Source organism: Artemia sp. Qi Xiang Cuo, chromosome 19 (genome assembly GCF_049724085.1).
Source record: "Artemia sp. Qi Xiang Cuo chromosome 19, ASM4972408v1, whole genome shotgun sequence".
Lineage (NCBI taxonomy): Eukaryota > Metazoa > Arthropoda > Branchiopoda > Anostraca > Artemiidae > Artemia > Artemia sp. Qi Xiang Cuo.
In genome coordinates, this window is record NC_142812.1 from 26006363 (window position 1) to 26026545 (window position 20183).

The 20183-nt window shown below is 34.9% G+C and overlaps 1 protein-coding gene across 3 annotated transcripts in view; it reads right to left on the reverse strand.

Annotated features, from left to right (window-relative positions):
• Nucleotides 1-20183, reverse strand: part of LOC148940666 (proclotting enzyme-like) — a 97075-nt gene that overhangs the window by 14685 nt on the left and 62207 nt on the right. For all 3 annotated transcript variants that reach the window (XM_089105271.1, XM_089105270.1, XM_089105272.1), the window contains 2 exons: nucleotides 19245-19396; nucleotides 12982-13150 (listed from right to left, as the gene is read on the reverse strand). In XM_089105271.1, coding sequence (XP_088961397.1) covers nucleotides 12982-13150; nucleotides 19245-19396 — 321 coding nt within the window. The remainder of the gene's footprint in view (nucleotides 1-12981; nucleotides 13151-19244; nucleotides 19397-20183) is intronic.

Genomic DNA, 20183 nt, shown 5'->3' on the forward strand with positions numbered 1-20183 from the left:
GGATCTTACGCCGTGGTTTAGTTTTACTACTGATGACAGTCACTGTATATGTGACCGAAATATCTGGTATTTTTTGTGAATTTTCTATACACTGTCTATTAAAAAGGATTTTATCCCTATTTTGAACTTTTATTTTATCGTTACGCCGTGTCGCAGTTGTCCTCCTATAGAGGATCCTCCTGCGATGGTGTTCTGCATCACCATGCAATTTAACCCATTACTGGGAGAAGGTTTGTAACTCATGGGACTTGTGGAGGCAACTTTTCTCAAATTTTTAGTTTTGGGTGGGTAGCAATAAACTGAAATAATTTTATATATTTAGAATCAGCATATAAACCCAGTACTGTCGGTCTAGCAATTGTCAAGAGAATTTCATTTTTAGTTTTGGTAAATATTGGCCCAAGTCACTTTTTACTTCCAGTTTATTATCACAAACAATTTTATAAGATTTTTCCGTGACGACATTTTTTTTAACCCGTTAATTTTATTTTTCTGAGTAGCCTAATAAAAAGAAAGAGGGTTGATTTAGCTGCTGGACAGTAAGTTTAATTTTTTTTTTCTTTCCCTATTATGTAATTTTTTTTAATTGTTTGAATATACAAGGTATTTCAGTTGGAGGCGGAGAATTATCCTGTTATGAAAGAGGTACATTTTACAAGGCCGGTATAAAATCAAGACGTGGTATCTATGCAGGCCGGAGGATTTTTGAGAACTCTACTCTTTCTGTAAACTATTCTAAGGAGTAGGTAATTGCATAAAGACATGTTTACATATGTTATAATATACGTCAGCAATGAATCATCTTTTAATTTTGGTTTGAATCTCATTTTCTTCTAAAATTAAATGCATAATTATTAAATATATTATTGATTAAATTTTATTTGAGAGTTTTTTCCTAAAAGTATTTAAAAACGAACTTATTCCTAGAAAAAACATATACTGAAATATATTCTGTCACCCAACCACCACTGCTATTTTGGCGTCTGCCCCCCCTCCTCTGCAAAATTGTCTGCCGGTGCCCTTGCTGTTGCATCACTTATTATAAGATAGACTTCGGTCCTTACTGTAGCCCCCCCCCCCCGCTAATGTGGAAATATATAGCCCAAATTTGTTTCTAAAGTAACGAAGAAACTAATAAAGAAACCGATTTGTTCACGAGTTTTACACATCGTAAACTTGAGTGAGTGCCGTATAATGCACAAGTACCGGATCTTTTCATGGAGAGAGAGAGCCGGATTTCCCGGTATTATTTAAAAACGATCAGAAATTAAATTGCAAAAAAAAAGTTTTTTTTTAACTGAAAGTAAGGAGCAACATCAAAACTAAAAAAGAACAGAAATTATTACGTATATGAAAAGAGTTGCCCCTTCCACTTCGTTTTAAGTTTTGATGTTGCTCCTTACTTAACTCTGTCATTGCATGAGATGTGCACTGTCCTTACATAAGAAATATCATGGCTTCGAAAATTATATTACATGAAAATAATGACAGAATATATCCAGTTACATCAATTCACATTTTTATGCGGAGGGGGGAGGGCGTTTGTGCAATTATTATGACGTCATACATCAATATAAAAGGATGCAAAGAGTCAAGTGGTCTCAGTATGATAAAATGACAAACAGGAAAAGCCTATGGCTTTTTCTTAATTGGAATAGTAAGAGACGACCTGTCTACATCCTACGATTATGACGTCATCCATTGATCTTGAGCATGTAATATGCAATTTTTCGTAAAAAAATTGATTCGATCTTAAAAATTAATTGACTCAAATACGAAAGGTTTTTAACCCCATTAATTTCTTTTAAAATGAGGCAATGAACTGCTCTCTACGATGTTCCAGTACCAAGCTATCTGTTGAAGAAAAAAAAGATCCCGTTTAGGCAGAATGCTGTAGTAGCTGCCACTTTTCTTGATTTTCAAGCCAATATATTTGCTGTTCAAGCCCTTGCTGTTCAAACCAAGGGACAGAAAGTTTTCTATGTAGGGGTTTCGGACAAAGCGGTTCTAATGGTGTACTTTTTGTTTTGATCTGACTCTTTTTTTTAGGAGTTATGGGTTTTTATATTTTTTAACATTGGACGTGATCGTCTCTCACTAGGTTGCTAGCTACCGCTGCAACCCGGATAATGTATTAATCTAATTATGTAAAAAAAAAAAAACTTCGGTCCTTGTATATATTACAAACACGAAAAAGCCTATTGCTTTTTCTTAATTGGAATAGTAAGAAACGACCTGGCTACAACATACGATTACGACATCATTGATCAACCTTTAACATAATTCCTTATGTAATTGCTTCAAGAATCAAATATCTTTGAAAAGACTGCAGTGTGAAAAGACATCAAAAATGCAATTTTTTTGTAAAAAGTGATTCTATTTTCAATTTTTGGTTTTCTTATTGAAAAAGCCACTAGAACTTTTAATTTCCGTTCGAATGAGCCCTCTTGCGACATTCTAGGACTACTGGGTCGATACGATCACCCCTGGGAACAAAAAAAAAATAAACATCTATGATGTTTCTTTCAGCAGAAAATACAAAATTACACGTTTTCACGGATAGGAACTCGAAACATCTACAATTAAGTTTTCTGCTACACTGAAAACGATATTATAATTTTCATTAGGGTTCTGTGATTTTTAGGGGGTGTTTCTAAATTTTTCGAAAATAAGGCAAATTTTTTCAGTATTGTAACTTTTGAAGGGTAACACTAAACTTGACGAAACTCATAAACTTAAAATTTGCATATTTTATTGGTCGCATGTTGTCGTGAGTCTTTTTTCTTTTATATATTTTTGTCTTGCTGAGGACGGCCCTTGGACATAGGGCCGAAATATTCATTCAAACTATCTCCACTGTCTTACAAAAAGATTTCCCTTTTGTTCTTCGTACTTTTGTTGTTTGTTATGGAAGGCAGTGTGGTCTTCGTCGCTATTTTCGTTTTTGTTGTTTGTTATCAAAATTCCGTTTTTTCAAAGTTTCGGTTACTATTGAGATGAGTCGCTCTTACTATATAGTTCGTTACCACGAAATGTGATTCTTTTCCCCATTGCATCAGTTACTATGAGATAGACTTTGGTTCTTACTGTAAAATTTTTCAAACACGGCTACCGTAATAATATATAATTCGTGTATTTTTTTTAACATTCCCTAAAATATCATAATAACAAACATCATCTTTAGTTTTATTAAGACTTTGACTGTTCTAATTTGTTTTGTGGAGAAAGTCCAATTTAAGTTTTATGTAAAATCTAGTTTTGACGAAAAGAGCAAGTATTTCCTTTAATTTCGGCTCGTCCATTGTATATAATTTTTAAGTTACATTGTCATGGAAGTATTAGAATTATCAATGGTGCTTTCTTAGTTTGTCTCGTTTTTGTTAAGTAGGATATTTGCTGCTGTAAAGCCCCTATTCATTGTTTGATTTTGTTTTCACTTCTATAATGTAATTTTAGTTACTATGTGCCGTGGTTTGTTCTTTACTTAGTTTTACTTAGTAATTGGCAATGCTGCTTTCTTAGTTTGTCTCGTTTTTGTTAAGTAGGATATTTGTTGTTGTAAAGCCCCTTGTCATTGTATGATTTTGTTTTCACTTCTATAATGTAATTTTAGTTACTATGTGCCGTGGTTTGTTCTTTACTTAGTTTCAGCTATATCCGTTGAAAGTAGCATAGGCCCCATTTATTAAGAACGTTATCGATCCTTTATATAATAATGTAATATAGAGATTATGTATCTAACATAGATGTTCTTTGTTTGATGTGAAATTACAAACAGGAAAAGGCATGTGGCTTTTTCTTAATTGGAATAGTAAGAGACGACCTGGCTACAACCTACGATTATGACGTCATTGATCAATCTTTATCATAAAATAGGCCGTTTTTCGTACAAAAAACGATTCTATTTTAAAATTAATTTGTTTTAATTACAAAAGGTTTTTAATTCCATGAATTTCCTTTAAAATGAGCCATTGAACAACTCTCTACGAAGTTTCAGTGCCAAGCTATCTGTGGAAAAGAAAACAAAGAAAAAAAAGATGCCTTTTAGGCAGAATGCTGTAGTAGCTGTCACTTTTCTCGATTTTAAAGCCAATATATTTCCTTTGCTGTTCAAGCCAAGGAAGACAGAAAGTTTCCTATAAAGGGGTTTCGGACAAGGTGGTTCTAATGGTGTACTTTTTGTTTTGATCGGACTCTATTTTTAGGAGTTATGGGTTATTATATTTCTTAACATTGGACGTGATCGTCTCATACTAGGTTACTAGCTACCGCTGCAACCCGGATTAATTTTAGAAAACATTTCCCGCTAACTAAGTTTTTCAAAGAAAATTAAAGAGCTACGTTAAATCAAAGATGGGCAGAAATAAAGTCAAATAATAATTCAAGCGTAAAACAACCATAAATCATTATAAATAAATAAATGAAACCCAAAACGAACAGAAATTACATTAAATAACTAAGCCAAACTTAGAACGAACATAAATGACCACAAACAGGAGAAGGACTAACGTCCCATATGTCCTCTAAAGACTAAAACGTCATTTGCGCTTTATTGAAACAACTTTTATTTCGAGCTACGTGTTTTACTTCTCATAATAAAAAATAATTATTATAGCCAAGATTATTGAAAAGAACAAATTAATTTGGATTGACAGTTGAATATACATTAATATTCATTACTGAACGACTGAACAATTTTGATTTAGTAGCGTTATAAATGGGACATCGTTTAAATGTATTTTCTTTTCCCAGCCACTTTGACTCTTAAAAAGTGGACAAGAGGTTTTAATTTCTATGACTAGAGCTTTAATCTCAATGACCACAGTAGAGAGAATATAGTACAGTATTGACAAAGGCTATACTCTCCGTTAAAAAAAAATTGAAACATATAGAAAAGCACAGAAGATTTACGCTCGGCCTTCGCACCTGCGCGATACTGATGTACCCTTCACGATATGCCTATGGAAGAGCCGGTTTTTTTTTGTCCGATCACTAGCAACTGAACTAGGCTGTGACGAAACGGCCCAGAGCCTTGTGACGCGGTATCAAATGTGTTTCATGTTTGGAAAAAGAAGACGCTACAGTTCTACAGTGCTCTATGACCATTGGTTTGATACGATCAGCCCTGGGAAAAAAAACAAGCAAATAACACATAGAGCCCACTTCACCCTTTATTTAGGAGCACTATTGCGCTGTCCTTGATTAGGAACCAGGCGCGGTTATTCGTATGGACATGGCACACCAGAAGGGTGTTCTATGATGATTATGTATATATTACTGTTTTGTATGCATTTTTTTGTTTAATCGCTTTGTTTAATTGTTTAGCCGATTCTTTTAATTGTTGTTTTATGCTGTTTTCTTTGTTTTTCCCTTTGTTTTTATTTTACCATGGCCATGTAGGTTTTCTTGTGTTAGATATACTGTTTACTATACTATACTACTATATGCAGATAAACGTAGGATGGAGCGTACAGTATGGTTGCTCAGGGAATGAAAGAAAAAGCTTCTCTATTATTACGGAAACGATAGTTTATTTGGGAAAATTTCGTTCTATTTTGAGAAGCAAACACATTAAGTGAGACTTTTTTTCTAAAATTAGTTTTTAAGAACTTTCCAAAAAAAAAATTTTCAAAGAAAACGAAGAACCATATTAAAACCTAGAAAGAGCAGAAACAAATTCATGTGATTAAACTTGAACGAATAAAAATTATTATGAATCAATAAATGAAAACAAAAACGAACAAGAACTAAATAAACAATCAAACATAAATATAGCAAATACTGCCATGGATGAATAGATAAGTCCTAAAACAGATAGAAATTAAAATTAATAATGAATCAAACTCAACCCTAAGTGAAATCACCCGTATAAGGGAAGGGCTGGCGTCTCCCTTAACCTTATAAAGGTATGAGCGTCATTTGAGCTTTAAAAAAAGTTTGTATTCATAAAAAAAAGTTTTGTTTTGTTGTCTTAAAAAAAAAAGTTGGATGACATGAATCAATGCATGAATTTGTTTCCTTAATTTCTTTTTCCTAATTGAGGGTCCCTTGAGATTGTTTTCTTTCCAGTGAGCCAACAGAAAGAAAATTGGATTTTTCGCGCTATAAATCGATGCAACCAAGTTTTTCTTCCAGAATTTTCTGTCGTCATTAAGTTCCCCTTGGTCCAGTCTACCCGCTGTGAAAGTTTCAAGTTGAGCGGAGAAAAACAATGTTAGATCCATCCGTGTCATGAATCGATGCAACCAATTTTTTCACATTATTTTTTCATAGGTTTGTTTTACCCAATGAAGTTCCCTTGTCAGTGTCTATATATATTTTAAGTTTAAACCTGTCGGAGAAAACAAGATTCGACAACCAAACTTTAAAAGCTGCGTCTTCATTGAGGTCTACTGAACTCTTTCTACCAGCCCCAAGTTGCAATCTTATCGCAGATAAAATAAATTTAGGCCCTTATTGGGGGTCATAGATTGTTACAGTCAAAATTACGTTCACAATTTTGTCCTTATAAATGACATTTGCTTTCTTTAAATAAAATTCTATCTCAAGTAATGTATTGCTTTTTGTCAGTAGTCAAACTTAGAACTAGGAGTCAGGAATAAGTTGAATTTTACATTGTTAGTAAATTCAAATTACCGCAGCCTGAAATTATTTTATTTTTGCACCGATGGAGAGTTTTCTAGCTTCATTTAGGCGAGGCTAATCTAAAGCATATTTTAGGAGCAAGTATGACCGTACATGTGATGTACTATATCGGGTGATAAAATATAGGAGAAACAGAGGAAAATCTTGTCCATAGTTTCTGACGTCACGAATTGATACAAAATTTTTTTCAAAATCTGTCGTTTTCATTATGACCCTTTTGACCCTGTCTACATGTAAAGTTAACGCCGATGGAGAAGTTCTATCTGTTGTGTTCTGAATCAACGCTTTGAGAAAAGTAAGTTTTTTGGGCCCCATTTGACCCTATGTGTTTTTTTTACACTGGCTTCCCCTTGGCAGAGAGACTTACGGCTGTAACTTTGTAAGGCTGTAATTTAAATTTTGAGTTGGGTATTTGTTGTAGAAACTTCGAAGAGGGCTCATTCGATTGGAAATTGAAAGGGCTAGTGCCCTTTTTAATAGTCAAAAATGATTGGAGGGCAACCAGCCCTTCGCCCATCAATTCCCAAAACACATATAATCAAATTTTTGAGATAACCATTTTGTTCAGCGTAGTTAAGAGGTCTTGAAATTATGTCTTTGAGGATGACAACCCCCACAGCCCTCAGCGCAAGTGTTCTAAGTTATGCCTTAAGGGCATATAAGGTTTTTAAGGAAAAGGTGGCTTTATAAACTCCAGAGGGGGTACATTGGTATGGAAATCAGATATTTTAGTGATCTTTTTAAGAGTCAAAGTGATCGGGGAGCAGCCACCCCGCAACGTCGTATTTTCCAAAAATGCATCTGATAGAAATTTTGAGATGGTCATTTGTTCAAAAATAGTCCAAAGATCATATAATAAGGCCTTTGGGGTTGACAGAATCCCCAATAGTCTGGGGGTAAGGGTTGTAAGTTTTGCCCCAGGGGCATGTAAGGTTTTTATGGAAAGGGTGGTCCTGTGAACTTTGGAAGAGGCTCATTTGATTGGAAATGTATAGTTCAAGTTCCCCTTTAAGAGTCAAATCAGATGGAGAGCAACTAGCCCCCCTCCCCTCACATCCTTTTTTACCGAAACGCATTCAATTGAAATTATTAGATAGCTTTTGTTACCAATAGTCCAAAAGTCATATAACTATTTCTTTAGGGTGGACACAATCCCCCGGAGCCCATGGACAAGGACTTTAAATTTTGTTCTGGGGTATATAAGGTTTTCTTAGAACGTGTGGTCGTATAAGTTATGAAGCAGTTGGGGCTCATTTTATTGAAGTTTTTACATCTTAGTGCCTCTTTTAAAAGTCAGAAATTATTGAAGGACAATCAGCCCCCCCCCCCCCCGAGTCTATCATTCCCCAAAACACATCCTATCTAACTTTTAAGAGGTCTATTTTGTTCAGCATTGTTAAAAGGTCCAGTAATTTATGCCTTTGGGAATGTTAACCTCCCCACAGTCCTCATACAGAACAGAATCAACAAAGCCCAAGCCATCTTCTCACAATTCCGCCGCCATCTGTGGATCCGGAGGGAGATCAGCATGAAGACAAAACTTTCTGTTTATAACCGCTGTCTACGAAAAATCCTGAGGATTCGATACTCCGGTAGAATCTCAAATGTTGATGTGCGCCACCGCTGCTGTGACATCGAACCCGCCGCCATGAATGTCAAACAGAGAAGACTGCGTTGGCTTGGTCATGTCCTTAAAAGACCCAATGACCGCATCATACAGCAAGTGCTTCTAGCTGTCCCATTGCCAGATTGGCGCAGGCAACCTGGCGGTCAATTTAAGAATTGATGGAGAACTGCCAAAAACGACCTCAACCCCATTGGTGGAGTTCAAAAGTTTGACACAAAGTGGGAGAGCTGCTGGCTCCGGCTTGCTGAAGAGCTGGCACAAGATCGCGACAAATGGGAGTCAATCATACGTAGTCTTCTAGACGCCGGGTGAGGCGTCCGCGTCTGGTCCCGCAGCAAGTACAAGTAAGTACACAGTCATCAGGACAAGGGCTGTAAGTTAGGGAATTTGTTCATTGTTTACACATAGTATACGTTATTGAGACAGGTATGTATGTTTGAACTTTACTTTCCAGGAAGACGAAGGTCACTCAGGTGAGCCTTTCAGAGAATGTTGAGGGGAGTGTTGAACTAAATCAAAGCACGTTATGTGTATACAGATTGTCAAAAGGGTATAACACAGGAATAACTGAGTATGCTAATTTGGAAAATTCAGGAAATGATAAGAGAGATGTCCAAAAAGGCAATATTTGCACGCTACCAATACTTCTTCAACTACCACCACTACTACTACCACACTACTCCATTTAAAGTATTTAAGGAAAAATTGTACTGGATCAAAAGACGCTATGTGCATGCAAGTTGTCAAAATAGCTCATCTCAAGAATTGATATGGGTATTAAGTTAGAAGTTTCAGAAAATGCTTAAAGGGGAAGATCCTCTCACTAAAAGGCAATACGGACTGCACACTACTACTAAAACTACTTTTACTGCTACATTTACTACTATTACTACTAATTTTATTGCAACTACTTTTCAGGCTAAGAGCATTGAGATACAAATTTCAAGAAGATTATGAAAATACAGGTTGTCAAAAAGACATCAGCAATGTCATAGCAACAGCTAATTGTATTAAGTTGAAAGTTCTACCACTTCATGAGAGGGATGTTCTACTGACCAAAAGGCAATATGTTAATACTACTGCTGCTAGTAGTAGTACCGCTATTCAATACTATTACTAGTAATATCAATACTACTACTGTGACAACTATTACAACTATAACTAACTATATGAAGATGAAAATTTCAAGGAAAATTGAGGGGGGAAGGTAAACTGAATAACTGCACGTTGTCTGTATACAGGTTGTCAAAAGGGTGTAACAGCAATATCTTATGAACAGTTTGGTGTGTGAAGTTGAAACTAACAGAGCTTGTCGTGAGGGATGTTGAACTTACTAGAACAAGATATTTGCATCCCAATGCTACTGCTTCAACTCATACAACTACTACTGTTACAATTAAAACTACTTCTATTATTACTACTGCCTCTAGAGCTTAGGCTACTACAATTAATTCTACTGATACTACTACTAATACTGCTATTAAAACTAAAGATATTAAGGGAAAAAATTTGGGATATATAGAAACTGCATAGAACTAACTCGAAACACACTATGACCACACAGGTTGTCAAGGGGGCGCATCAGAAATGCTTCAGGAACGGTATTAAGCTGAAACTCAGCGTCTGTTGAAGAGGATGTTGAAGAAACCAAAGGTGCTATGCACATACAGCTACTAATGCTGCTTCAACTATTGCTACTGTGCAAGCTAAGGGTATGAAGCTGAAGCTTTTAAGGAATATTTAGGCGGATGTTGAACTAAATCAAAACAAACTATGAGCATGTGGGCTTTCAAAAAGGTGACAAAGCAATATCTGAAGAACAACTTATATTATTAAGTTAGACCTTTAAGGGTAAGTTGGGGGGGATTTTAATTTAGCCAGAAGGCACTATGTATAAAGCTTTTAATACTACAGTTACAGTAACTAATGACGCTAAGGGTATTAAGGTGAAACTTTTAGGGAAAGTTCAGGAGGAGTTTCAGTTAAACGAAAAGACTGTATGCATGCAGGTTTTCAAAAGGGCATATAAGCAATATAATAGGTAGCCCCATTCTATAATAGCTATACATTTCATTTAAACTTTTAAAGTCACTAATTCCATTCACAATACGAAATTTCTAGTGCCCTTTTTAAGCATAACAAGAGATTGGAGGACAAGCAGTCGATTTCCCAGACCCATTCATTTTCCAAACGCATTCAGGAAAAATTCTGAGACAGCCATTGTGTTCCGCAATGTCACTTTAAATTAAATCAAAAGGCATTGTTTTTATGGTTGCCAATAAGACATCTCAGCAATATATCAAGAACGACTGGGGGTATTAAGTTAAAACTTTTGGGACTACTACTATAACTACTTCTGCTCTTACAATTTAAATATAAAAAAAGAATGTAAGTGTATCCAGGTTGTCAAAGAGCATGTATATTATCTTTTGGGAATAATATTAAGTTTTATTTTTCAGGTCAACTTCAGGAGTTATAAAATTAAGTTAAAAGACACTGTGTCAGGATTAAAAATTGTTGAAAGAATTTCTCCAACATACAAATAGCAACTCAAACTATGGAATATTATATAAAAAACTGATAAGGTAAAAAAATGTTTTTTTCATGAAAAAGACTTTTTCGATAAAAAACGAACAGAAATTAAATTGAAAAACTTTTTTCACAAAACGAGTTTTTTACAGAAAAGTAAAGAGCTCCATTAAGCCGAAAATGAGCAGAAATAAAGTCAAATAATCATCCAAGCTTAAAACTACCACAAATCACTATCAAAAAATAAATAAACTCAGAACGAACAAAAATTACAATAAATAACCGATTCAAACTCAAAACGAGTAAAAATTAACATGAGTAGGGCTGATAACCCCCATGCCTTCTCAAGACCAGAACATAATTTGCGCTTTATAAAAAATACAAAAATTATCAAAACTTTAAGGAATAAATATCAGTATATGTCAATTAAACTGACAATTCCCGGTCATTTTTTTTTTTTTTAATAAAGCACAAATTATGTTCTGGTCTTGAGAAGGCATGGGGGTTATCAGCCCTACTCATGTTAATTTTTGTTTATTGTTTTGCTTATTGTTATTGCAATTTCTGTTCGTTTTGAGTTTTATTTATTGATAGCGATTTGTGGTAGTTTTACGCTTGAAAGATTATTTTACTTTATTTCTGCTTCTTTTGCTTAATGGAGCTCTTCACTTTTCTTTCAAAAGTTGTTTTGTGGAAAAAGTTTCTTAAATTAATACCAACAAGAGTCGAAATCCTGCACATGCAACCTAAAGCTATTACCTCTGACTCATTATATATTCATGCCTACATATATTATGCTACTACGAGGAGGCAACCCATAGTAGATAAGTTAACTAGGAAGAGGTTTTTCAGCCCAAAAACGCCCACCCAAGCAGATCAATTCCAGAAGAATTACCCATTAATCAGAAAATATACAAATGCTGTGTCGTTAACAAGGCTATAGTTTCTTCAATGGGCACCACTCCTCAAGGTCACCCTGGAGCGCGTTAGTCATCATTTGCTCGGTGTGAAGCTTAGCGATGTTTACACCACTTCACCAGGTTGAGGTACGCCGACGGATTTCCTATGCTACCTAGGGACGGAGGGTCAAGCTTCGCTTCCTAAAACTCTACCTCCGCCGCATAAATTTCCAGGCTTAGCTTGCCCCACGCTCCCACCTAGAGTCAGCAATATTAATTGCTCATTCAATTAGGACCTCCAAGCACAATCATAAATTACTCAATCAATATTTTTAAGATAATTTTTTAGTTCTTCTTCTGTCCTTTATTTTTGCAGAAACGAATTAAAACCGAACGGATAATAAATAATAAAAGTTTTTTAACAAAAGTAAAGAGCGAAGCTATATCTTTAGAAGAGCAAAACGGGACAGAACTATAGCAGAACAGAAACTATAATGAACAATGAATTAAAAGTTAAAAGAAACAGATATTTGACTGAATTAAAAAATTACTTATAATGTACCAAAAATAAAACTGATATTCAACTCAGACTCAAAACGAATATGAATTATTAGATATATGAAATCGGAAATCATTCCCTTTATACCCCAAATACAGTTATAAAATAGATATTAAATTTGAAAGGAACAGATATCAGACCTCATAAAAAATAAAATTAATAATCAACTTATGGTATAAAAAATTAAAATTTACATTCAACTCAAACTCAAAACGAACAGAAATTACTAGATATATGAATTGGGAAGTCGCCCCCTTGTACCCAAATTATAGAAAATGACCTTGTCTTTAGAAGGCATAGGGGTTGTTAGCCCTGGAGAAATGGAGGGGGATTTACCTCCTTTTTCTAAAATTTACTAAGGATTGTAGCTTTTGATGGACAACTCCAAACTTAATGAATTGTCTATAATTGAATCAGCATAAAAAGCCAAATCATTTGATGTACTAATTGCTATCAATGCTCCCCTTTTAGAGTTTAGGTTATTGTTAGCCTGAGTCGCTTATCACTTACAGTTCATTACCACGAACTGTTTAAAACTCCCTACCTCATTTGTGAGGTATTCATGCTAATTGAAAAAAAAAAAAAAAAAAAAAAAAAAAAAAAAAAAAAAACAGGGGCTACCAAACTTTTGACATTGAATTGTGAAACACAGTTAAGAAGTTACACAGTTAAAATTTTCAAACGTTACAAAAGAAGTTACAACAGTTAAAATTTCTACTTACTTATAAACGCAATGACTGGCAGTTAAGATATGTCTGTCAGTAATAAGAACACCTCCGCAGTAATTGTCATCGTCGTCACGAAGTAATGCAGCCATCCAAGGATATTCTTGAGGATCAGCTGGCTGACCTCCCACGATACGAGTGGCCTGTATTGAATTAACACCACATCCTGGAAGTTAAGATGAACTGTTTAAGTAAACACACCGGAACACCTGCATATTTATATGATAATTCATGGCCTGCAGCAAAAGCAGAATATGTATAACGTACAAACATGAGAGTATTGACTCCAGATCCCGAATGTTGTGCAGTACATTGAATCAGTGGATTGTGAAATTCCAGATATCGATGTCTTTTGTTTGTAGTTGCGTTGCTGAGCAAAAATACTGGTTTCGTACCTATTATTTTCTCGTGATACTGGTCAGGTAGTGCTAAAGTGGGAAGAGATGCAATCTAGAAATTTTTCATGGGCCTGGAATTATTGAAAAGGGGTAGAAAAGTTCCAGTGAAATTAGCAACGTTTCCAGCAGTTTACGGGAAAAAATAATAAAAGAAGCTTTTTCTCCTCATGTTGAACTTGGTGCCAAGACAAAACTATCCTAGCTTGGAACGTAAACCTTTTCAGAACAATTATACTCCATAACCCTGCAGAAGACTATATTATCTATCCGAGAACCGGAGAACAAAATTCTTGTCTCTTCTAGTTTTATAGGAAATAATTCTAGAAGAGCCAAACTTGAATGCCAAATTCCGATTTTTCGAGTTGTTTTCTGAGATTTTCGATTTGATGCCCTTTTGTATTTTAATTGAGTAAGTCCCAATTAAAAGTAATATGTTGAGTAATACTTTCTTATATACAAAATCGCTTTGTTTACTTAGAAATAATTTCCAAAGTTGGCATGACGCATCAAATTTCGTTGATATCCTAGAGGTAACTTTTTTTCTAGACAAGGTAGAATATTTCTTCCAACTCAGATAGACATATATTAATCTCTAAGGTCTAGCCTTGACATTGGTTTTCTAAAGCAAAGTCCCTTCTGTAACCTTTTTTTAATCTTGAAGTTATGATTTTTCGAATTTCTTGCATTTTCTCTAAGTAAACTGCCCTAGCTTCGAAGCTTTGCCTTTTAGAAATAATATAGCTCTGAATATTGATAAAACTTCATATTGTCCCTCGGACAAACTAAGCAAAATATAATATATAATATAATATATATTGAAAACCCGTCGTATACAATAAATGTACAATGACAGAGTATACAAAAATACGAAAAGAGGAAACAAAACGATAATAATAACAACAAAAGCAACAACTTCTTAAATAGTATACTTTTACTAAGCAAAATTTCCGCATCCCTCATAGATTTTTACCAGAAATCCTGATTTAGAAACAGAACCTCCGGTTCTTCTGTTTTTTTCTTCAAAAATTTTCGATTTTGGGGTTTATTATATTTTAAATGTTGAATTCTATGAAAAGTAAGCAAAAATAGTGCACTGTTCTATATCCGAAAATGAACTGTACAAAAAAGAACTAATTTGTAAAGTTGTCATCGTCGACTTCCTTGGCATCCTAGAGGAGACTTTTTTTTTATAGACAAGGTAGAATTTTTTACCAAGCGGATAAACAGATCTTGATCTTCTAATAACTTCAGATTGTGTTGGTTGTGATTCTACGAATTCCCAACATTTTGTCTAAATAAAATCCCCTAGCTTCAAAGCTTTAATTTTAAGAAATCAAATAAGTTTGAGTACTGATAATAGAACTTATCATATCTTCAACAACCTAAGCAAAATTTCCGCATTCCCCATAGATTTTGGGAAATAATATTGGATATACTGAAGAACTTCCGATTTTTTATAAAATTAATTTAGAAAACTTTTCTAAGTTCTTCCAGTTTCTCTGTATACTGGAAGAACTTTAAAAATCTTGGAAGGAATCTCTAAACTATATATTTCTTCATGTTGACATTTGGAGACTGATTTTAAAAAATCTGCCACATAAAACGGGGGAAATAAAAAAGTGAAAACAAAATAAGACAAAAGCACCCTTTTTTTTAGAGCGGGGGTTCTTTTAGAATAAATTACACGGTTGCCAGGATGCCAAGCTCCCTAGTAGCACAAATTAAATAAAAACCGCCTCAAAAGAAAAAATAAAGAAAATAAGGGATTTTTCATCACATGTAAAAAAACGGGATTAGGTTATTTTCGGGGCAAGAGATTATAGTTCCAGGTAAATAAATATAAAATAAAAACATTAAAATATAAGTTTGTTTTGCTGAAAAGCGCAAAACTCTTAACTTTTGTCCAGCATATGGGACTAATTATTGAATGAAATTAAAAGCGAGGTTCAAAATCTCAAGAGTGAAATTTGAAAAAAAAAGGCTAATAATCCGATTGGAAAGATCAATAAAAGGAAGCCTTATACCCACTATTGGGAACAAAAACATGGTACAATTAATTTGAAAGGAAAGAAGGAAATAATGCCAAGTCTGGAAGACCTTTCCAAACTAAAATTTATTTTCTCCACCATTGTCATTTTTTCAATTACATAGACACAAGCGGGTAATATCCCTCCCACTCGCATATTTAAAATTAAGTAAAGATGAAAGAAAAATTAGAATTTAGTAGTATACGAAATAAACGGGGGGGGGGGGGGGCGGGGAGGTGATTTTTTTTTGACTAAAGAATACAATACCAGGTGAAAAAAGCACATTTGAATATAGTTTTTTTTTCCTCAGAAAGTGCAATTTTCTAAGGTTTTGTACATTACATGAGTACTAATTATTATTATTGATGTTTGATTAGAGTTAAAAGAATGCTTCAAAGTCTCAGAAAAGAAATTTGAAGTAAAAATAGAGTTGAAAAGCCAATAGCAGGAAGCATTTCTCCCACTCTTGGGTAAAAAACAAGGATATGATATCATTGTGTATTGCAGGGATCTTTACGTTTGTATGGCATGTTGCAGGAATGGATGTCTTCAAATTGTGTGTCCCCGTTTGCCAATGTCACCTTTCTACTGACAATTAATGCCATGAAAAGTGAGCATAAAGATGTGTATTCTTCTATGTCCAGAAATAAACCATATGCTGAGAAATAAAAGCTTACACAATGAACCATTTTACGGCTATTCATTAACTGCAGCAAATAGTATAGAGTCTTCATACAGGTAAAAACAAAAACAATGCGGATACAAGGTTTGACGATTACTTTATAGACCCAGAACTTATTTCAGAAGTTTCTCAATCACACGTTGACCTTACGAGTAATAATTTACAACCATAACGCGTCTATAACAGTGATACTGGAGCGTACGCCTTTATTACCCGTGAAATATAGTTGCAAATGGTGCTCCGCACCTGTGACCCATGAGTCAAAGTTGCTGCGACACTCCACCCGGCCTTGGCACCGAAGGTCTATTTCCACCGTTCAGCAAGTTGTGACATTTAATTAAAAGAGCAAACTTCAAATGACGAAGCTTCGGCGTTTAGGCTGTGGAATATGTCTAATATACATTCCTTGAAAAACCGAAAATGTGTAACCATTCCGATCGTCCCTTTATTCTCCATGTTGTACTCTTAGTTTTGGCCACAAATGAATCAGGAAATCCAGTCCTTTACATAGAATATTTTGACGACCTTGACTTAATTGGGTTGAAATTCTTAAACATTATCACAAATATTTTCCTTGTTTGCTTCTATTTCCGACGACTTCAGTAAATGTGTAACCGGTATATATGTAACATATAATCAGTAAATGTGTAAATGTATATACGTTCCGACCTTGAAAATATTTGTATGAATCTCAGCCAATCTCGAGTAAAATGAGTGCCGATTTTCTTTTTTTGTTTAATAAAAAAGTGAAATGCTCCAACATCCTTAAGTTATATTAGGGAAGAATCAAGAAAATGCTAAAAAAAAAACGTTACTAGGCTAATTTCCAAAAGTTGCATGAATCCACTAGCAATGGCACCATGTTTCTGTTTATTCCAAATATTAAACTGAGAGTAGAAGTACCCTACAGATTTTACTGTTCCCCATCTTAGTAAAAACAGATTCTCACAGTCATTGGTGACTTAGGAACTTCAACTGATGATTCAGTTTGATTCCATATTTCCTTTACATGACTGTTAAAATAACCATTTGCGTTCAATTCATGTAAGAAATGTCTTATTTTCGTTGTCCTTTTGACATTTGATCGCTGAAGGCTGTGGCTTGACTTTTTGACCTAAGGTTCCTGCCGCATGATATGTGACGTAGAGAGCGTATCAACTTTACTCCTCCGGGTGGACCGACCTGCTGCTACGAGGAGGGCCTCGTCAGCAGAAATGTTAACTATGTTGAGCAACCTTTGTAGGCGTTCCTTACACCTGGTCCGATGTCTAACCCTTGGGCGTGACCAACCATAAGATGGAGGGTCAATTTGATTCTAGCAGGGATTGTCAGTGGCATCCGAAGGGGATACCCAAACCATCTGAGAATTCGCTGGGCAATTTGAGTTGAGAATCGAACTTTGTGAGTAACGGTTAGGAGTCTTTCATTACTCACAAAATCGTCCCATCGGAGCCTCTCGATTTGACGGCAGGCATCTATAGTGTTCAAGATGGTGGATTTGAAGGGTCATGTCTCAGTCGCGTAGAGCAGAACTGATATGTGCATCTTCTTGCGCCTAGAGAAGTGGGATAAATCTCCAAAGAGAATTAAGTCTTCCGATGACAGAGGAAGCTTTCGTAATTCGGCTTCCCAGTTCGTGTCCACAGAGTCGTCCTCCAAAATCACGGAGCCAAGGTAGGTGAAGTTAGTAGCAACTTCAACGTGATCTCCACAAACTGGTAATGAATTCCAGGGGCCTAACTTGGCCTGGCAGTTAAACTGCTATCATTTTTTTTTGCCAATTTACTTTAACCCCGACTTTTTCAGATTCTTCCTGTAGGACATTCAGACAATCTATCAGCTTTTATATGGGGTCGGTAACAAGCACCAGGTCGTCTGCGAAGTTGACGCCGGTTAAGCCTTGATCTCCAAAGCCAATGGGCAATCGATCGATTATTCGAGTCATGTCGTGATCTATGACACAATTAAACAATTCTGAGGCGACAGCACACCCTTATCACACACCAGTTTTGATGTTGAATGACGTTCTTTGCTTCCCAGTCACTTGGATGCAGCTCTCGGTTTTCTCGTATAGAAAGCAGAGGAGTGAAAATTAAATTTGCGACCGTCCATGATTTATATTATATCTTGCGCATATAGGAAATAGGAAATTCACAGAGAGACTTGGCTAGAGTCCAGCCCACAACCACTTAAACGTATTTGCTGTTTACCATGCCTAGATATTTCTTCCATTTTTAAACCTCCCTGATTTTACTTTTAGCTTCGTTCTGTTTTTTCATCCTTGATGTTTATTTCTTTTTTTAAGTATTTTTCAATCTAAGTGTTCGAAACTGTTCAGTGTTTCATTCAGAAGAATTAGAGAACAGTGGATATTTTCTTTACTGATGTGGTTTAATTATTTTTATGTGCACATCTACTTCTATTTTAAATTAATAATCTTTTTTTACATTTACCATCTTTGACCACTTTTGTCTCTTAGTGTTTAAAATCAGATAGATTTCGGGCTATCATTCACCACTGTTCATTCATCATATTCAAGAATTTCATTTTGTACTGTTATTTATTTTTCTTTTTAGTTTCAACTCTTTCAATTTTCTTTTTAGTAAAGGCAAGAAAGGGAATTATGCGGTTAATGTTATCTTACTCAGTAAGAAAAAACAGATATCAGATTTTACTGGATTGGCATATTATAGTATTAAGGAAATGAAATCGATGCCTCAATTATAACGTCGAATTCCCGGCGAGCGTGCTCCCAATAAAGTGCATGATTGTTATATTGTTAACAAAAGAAGCAGATCTTTCAGGGGTGCCAATTCACGGGAATGTAGAAAAAAGGGGGAAGGGATTTTTTCGAAATTTTTGTGACGATAACAAAGATATTTTGGCTTTTTTTTTAAATGAAAATACGAAGAAAGGTGTTTATAAAAGGAAGGGACATCTCCCTGCCTCCTGTCCCAATTAGTGCCCCTGAGTTTTTTACTTTTTTGGTTTTCTCTTTTACTTTCAAAAAATTCCGACTGTAATTTTCAAGTTTTGACATTCACCTGCTTATAATTTTGTATTATGGAAACCCTTGCAAACTAACATGTGTTGTAATATATGTTACAAATATGAAGGGTAGCATAGCAGTTTGACAGCTACTCAATTATCTACCTCGACTTGTCGGCGGTCTTGGAGTTTGTCCAGGTCTTGGGGTTCTTGTAGGTCGGGGTGGCCTTGTCGTTGTTGGTATTCTGGGAGTTGTCTGCGGGGCACCGTTCACAAAAGCAGCACTTAACCTGTCCGGACAGCAAACACCGAGGTAGCTGAAATATTTTAATTTCTTTCAGCTGGATAAAAATAGTATTAACTAGAAGAATATTGAAATTCAAAGCGGCAAATATTATTTAGTGTTTTTAGTAATTTCAATCAAAAACCTAAATTAGACCTAAACTAATATTCAAAGAGTACAAAAAACTGACGAAGGAGTAATTTCTGGCGCTTTACATGGGTTTAAAAAGTAAACATATATTTTTATTCCGAAGAGAATATATTCTTTGGTTTTAACTATTCTTTCGATTACAAAATTGATATGAATGCAAAATATAGGCTAGATAAAGATTATACTCAAATATAACTATAGTGCTATTTTGACTGAACCGGTTCTCTCATATTTAGTTCATTGTAAAACAAAATTAAAAAAAGAAGTACGAAGATATAAAGACAATCTTTGATTTTTTTTTATGGTTGGTATAATTAGCTTTAGGATTTCTCTGGAGAATACTAGATGGCATTATGTTTTTTTTTCTCATAAACGACTATCTTTTCGGTTTACCCTACTGTTTGCACCGGTTCATCCAGTATCCTTGATTCAGGATTGCACATAAGGTATTCAGCGATTTCAATTTATAATTCACAGAACTATTAGCTTCTGTTCCAGTAAATCCAGAGTTGGTTAATTTTAATCATGTGACTCAGAAACTTTAAGATGCTAAGTAAAACTGATTTAGAAAATTGAAAAAAAGCCTTGACAATGGTCTAAAGATCATTGTACATATAGAATTATGTTTTTTGTTTGTCAGATCTTTTGATTGGCAAATCAAAGATTTTTGA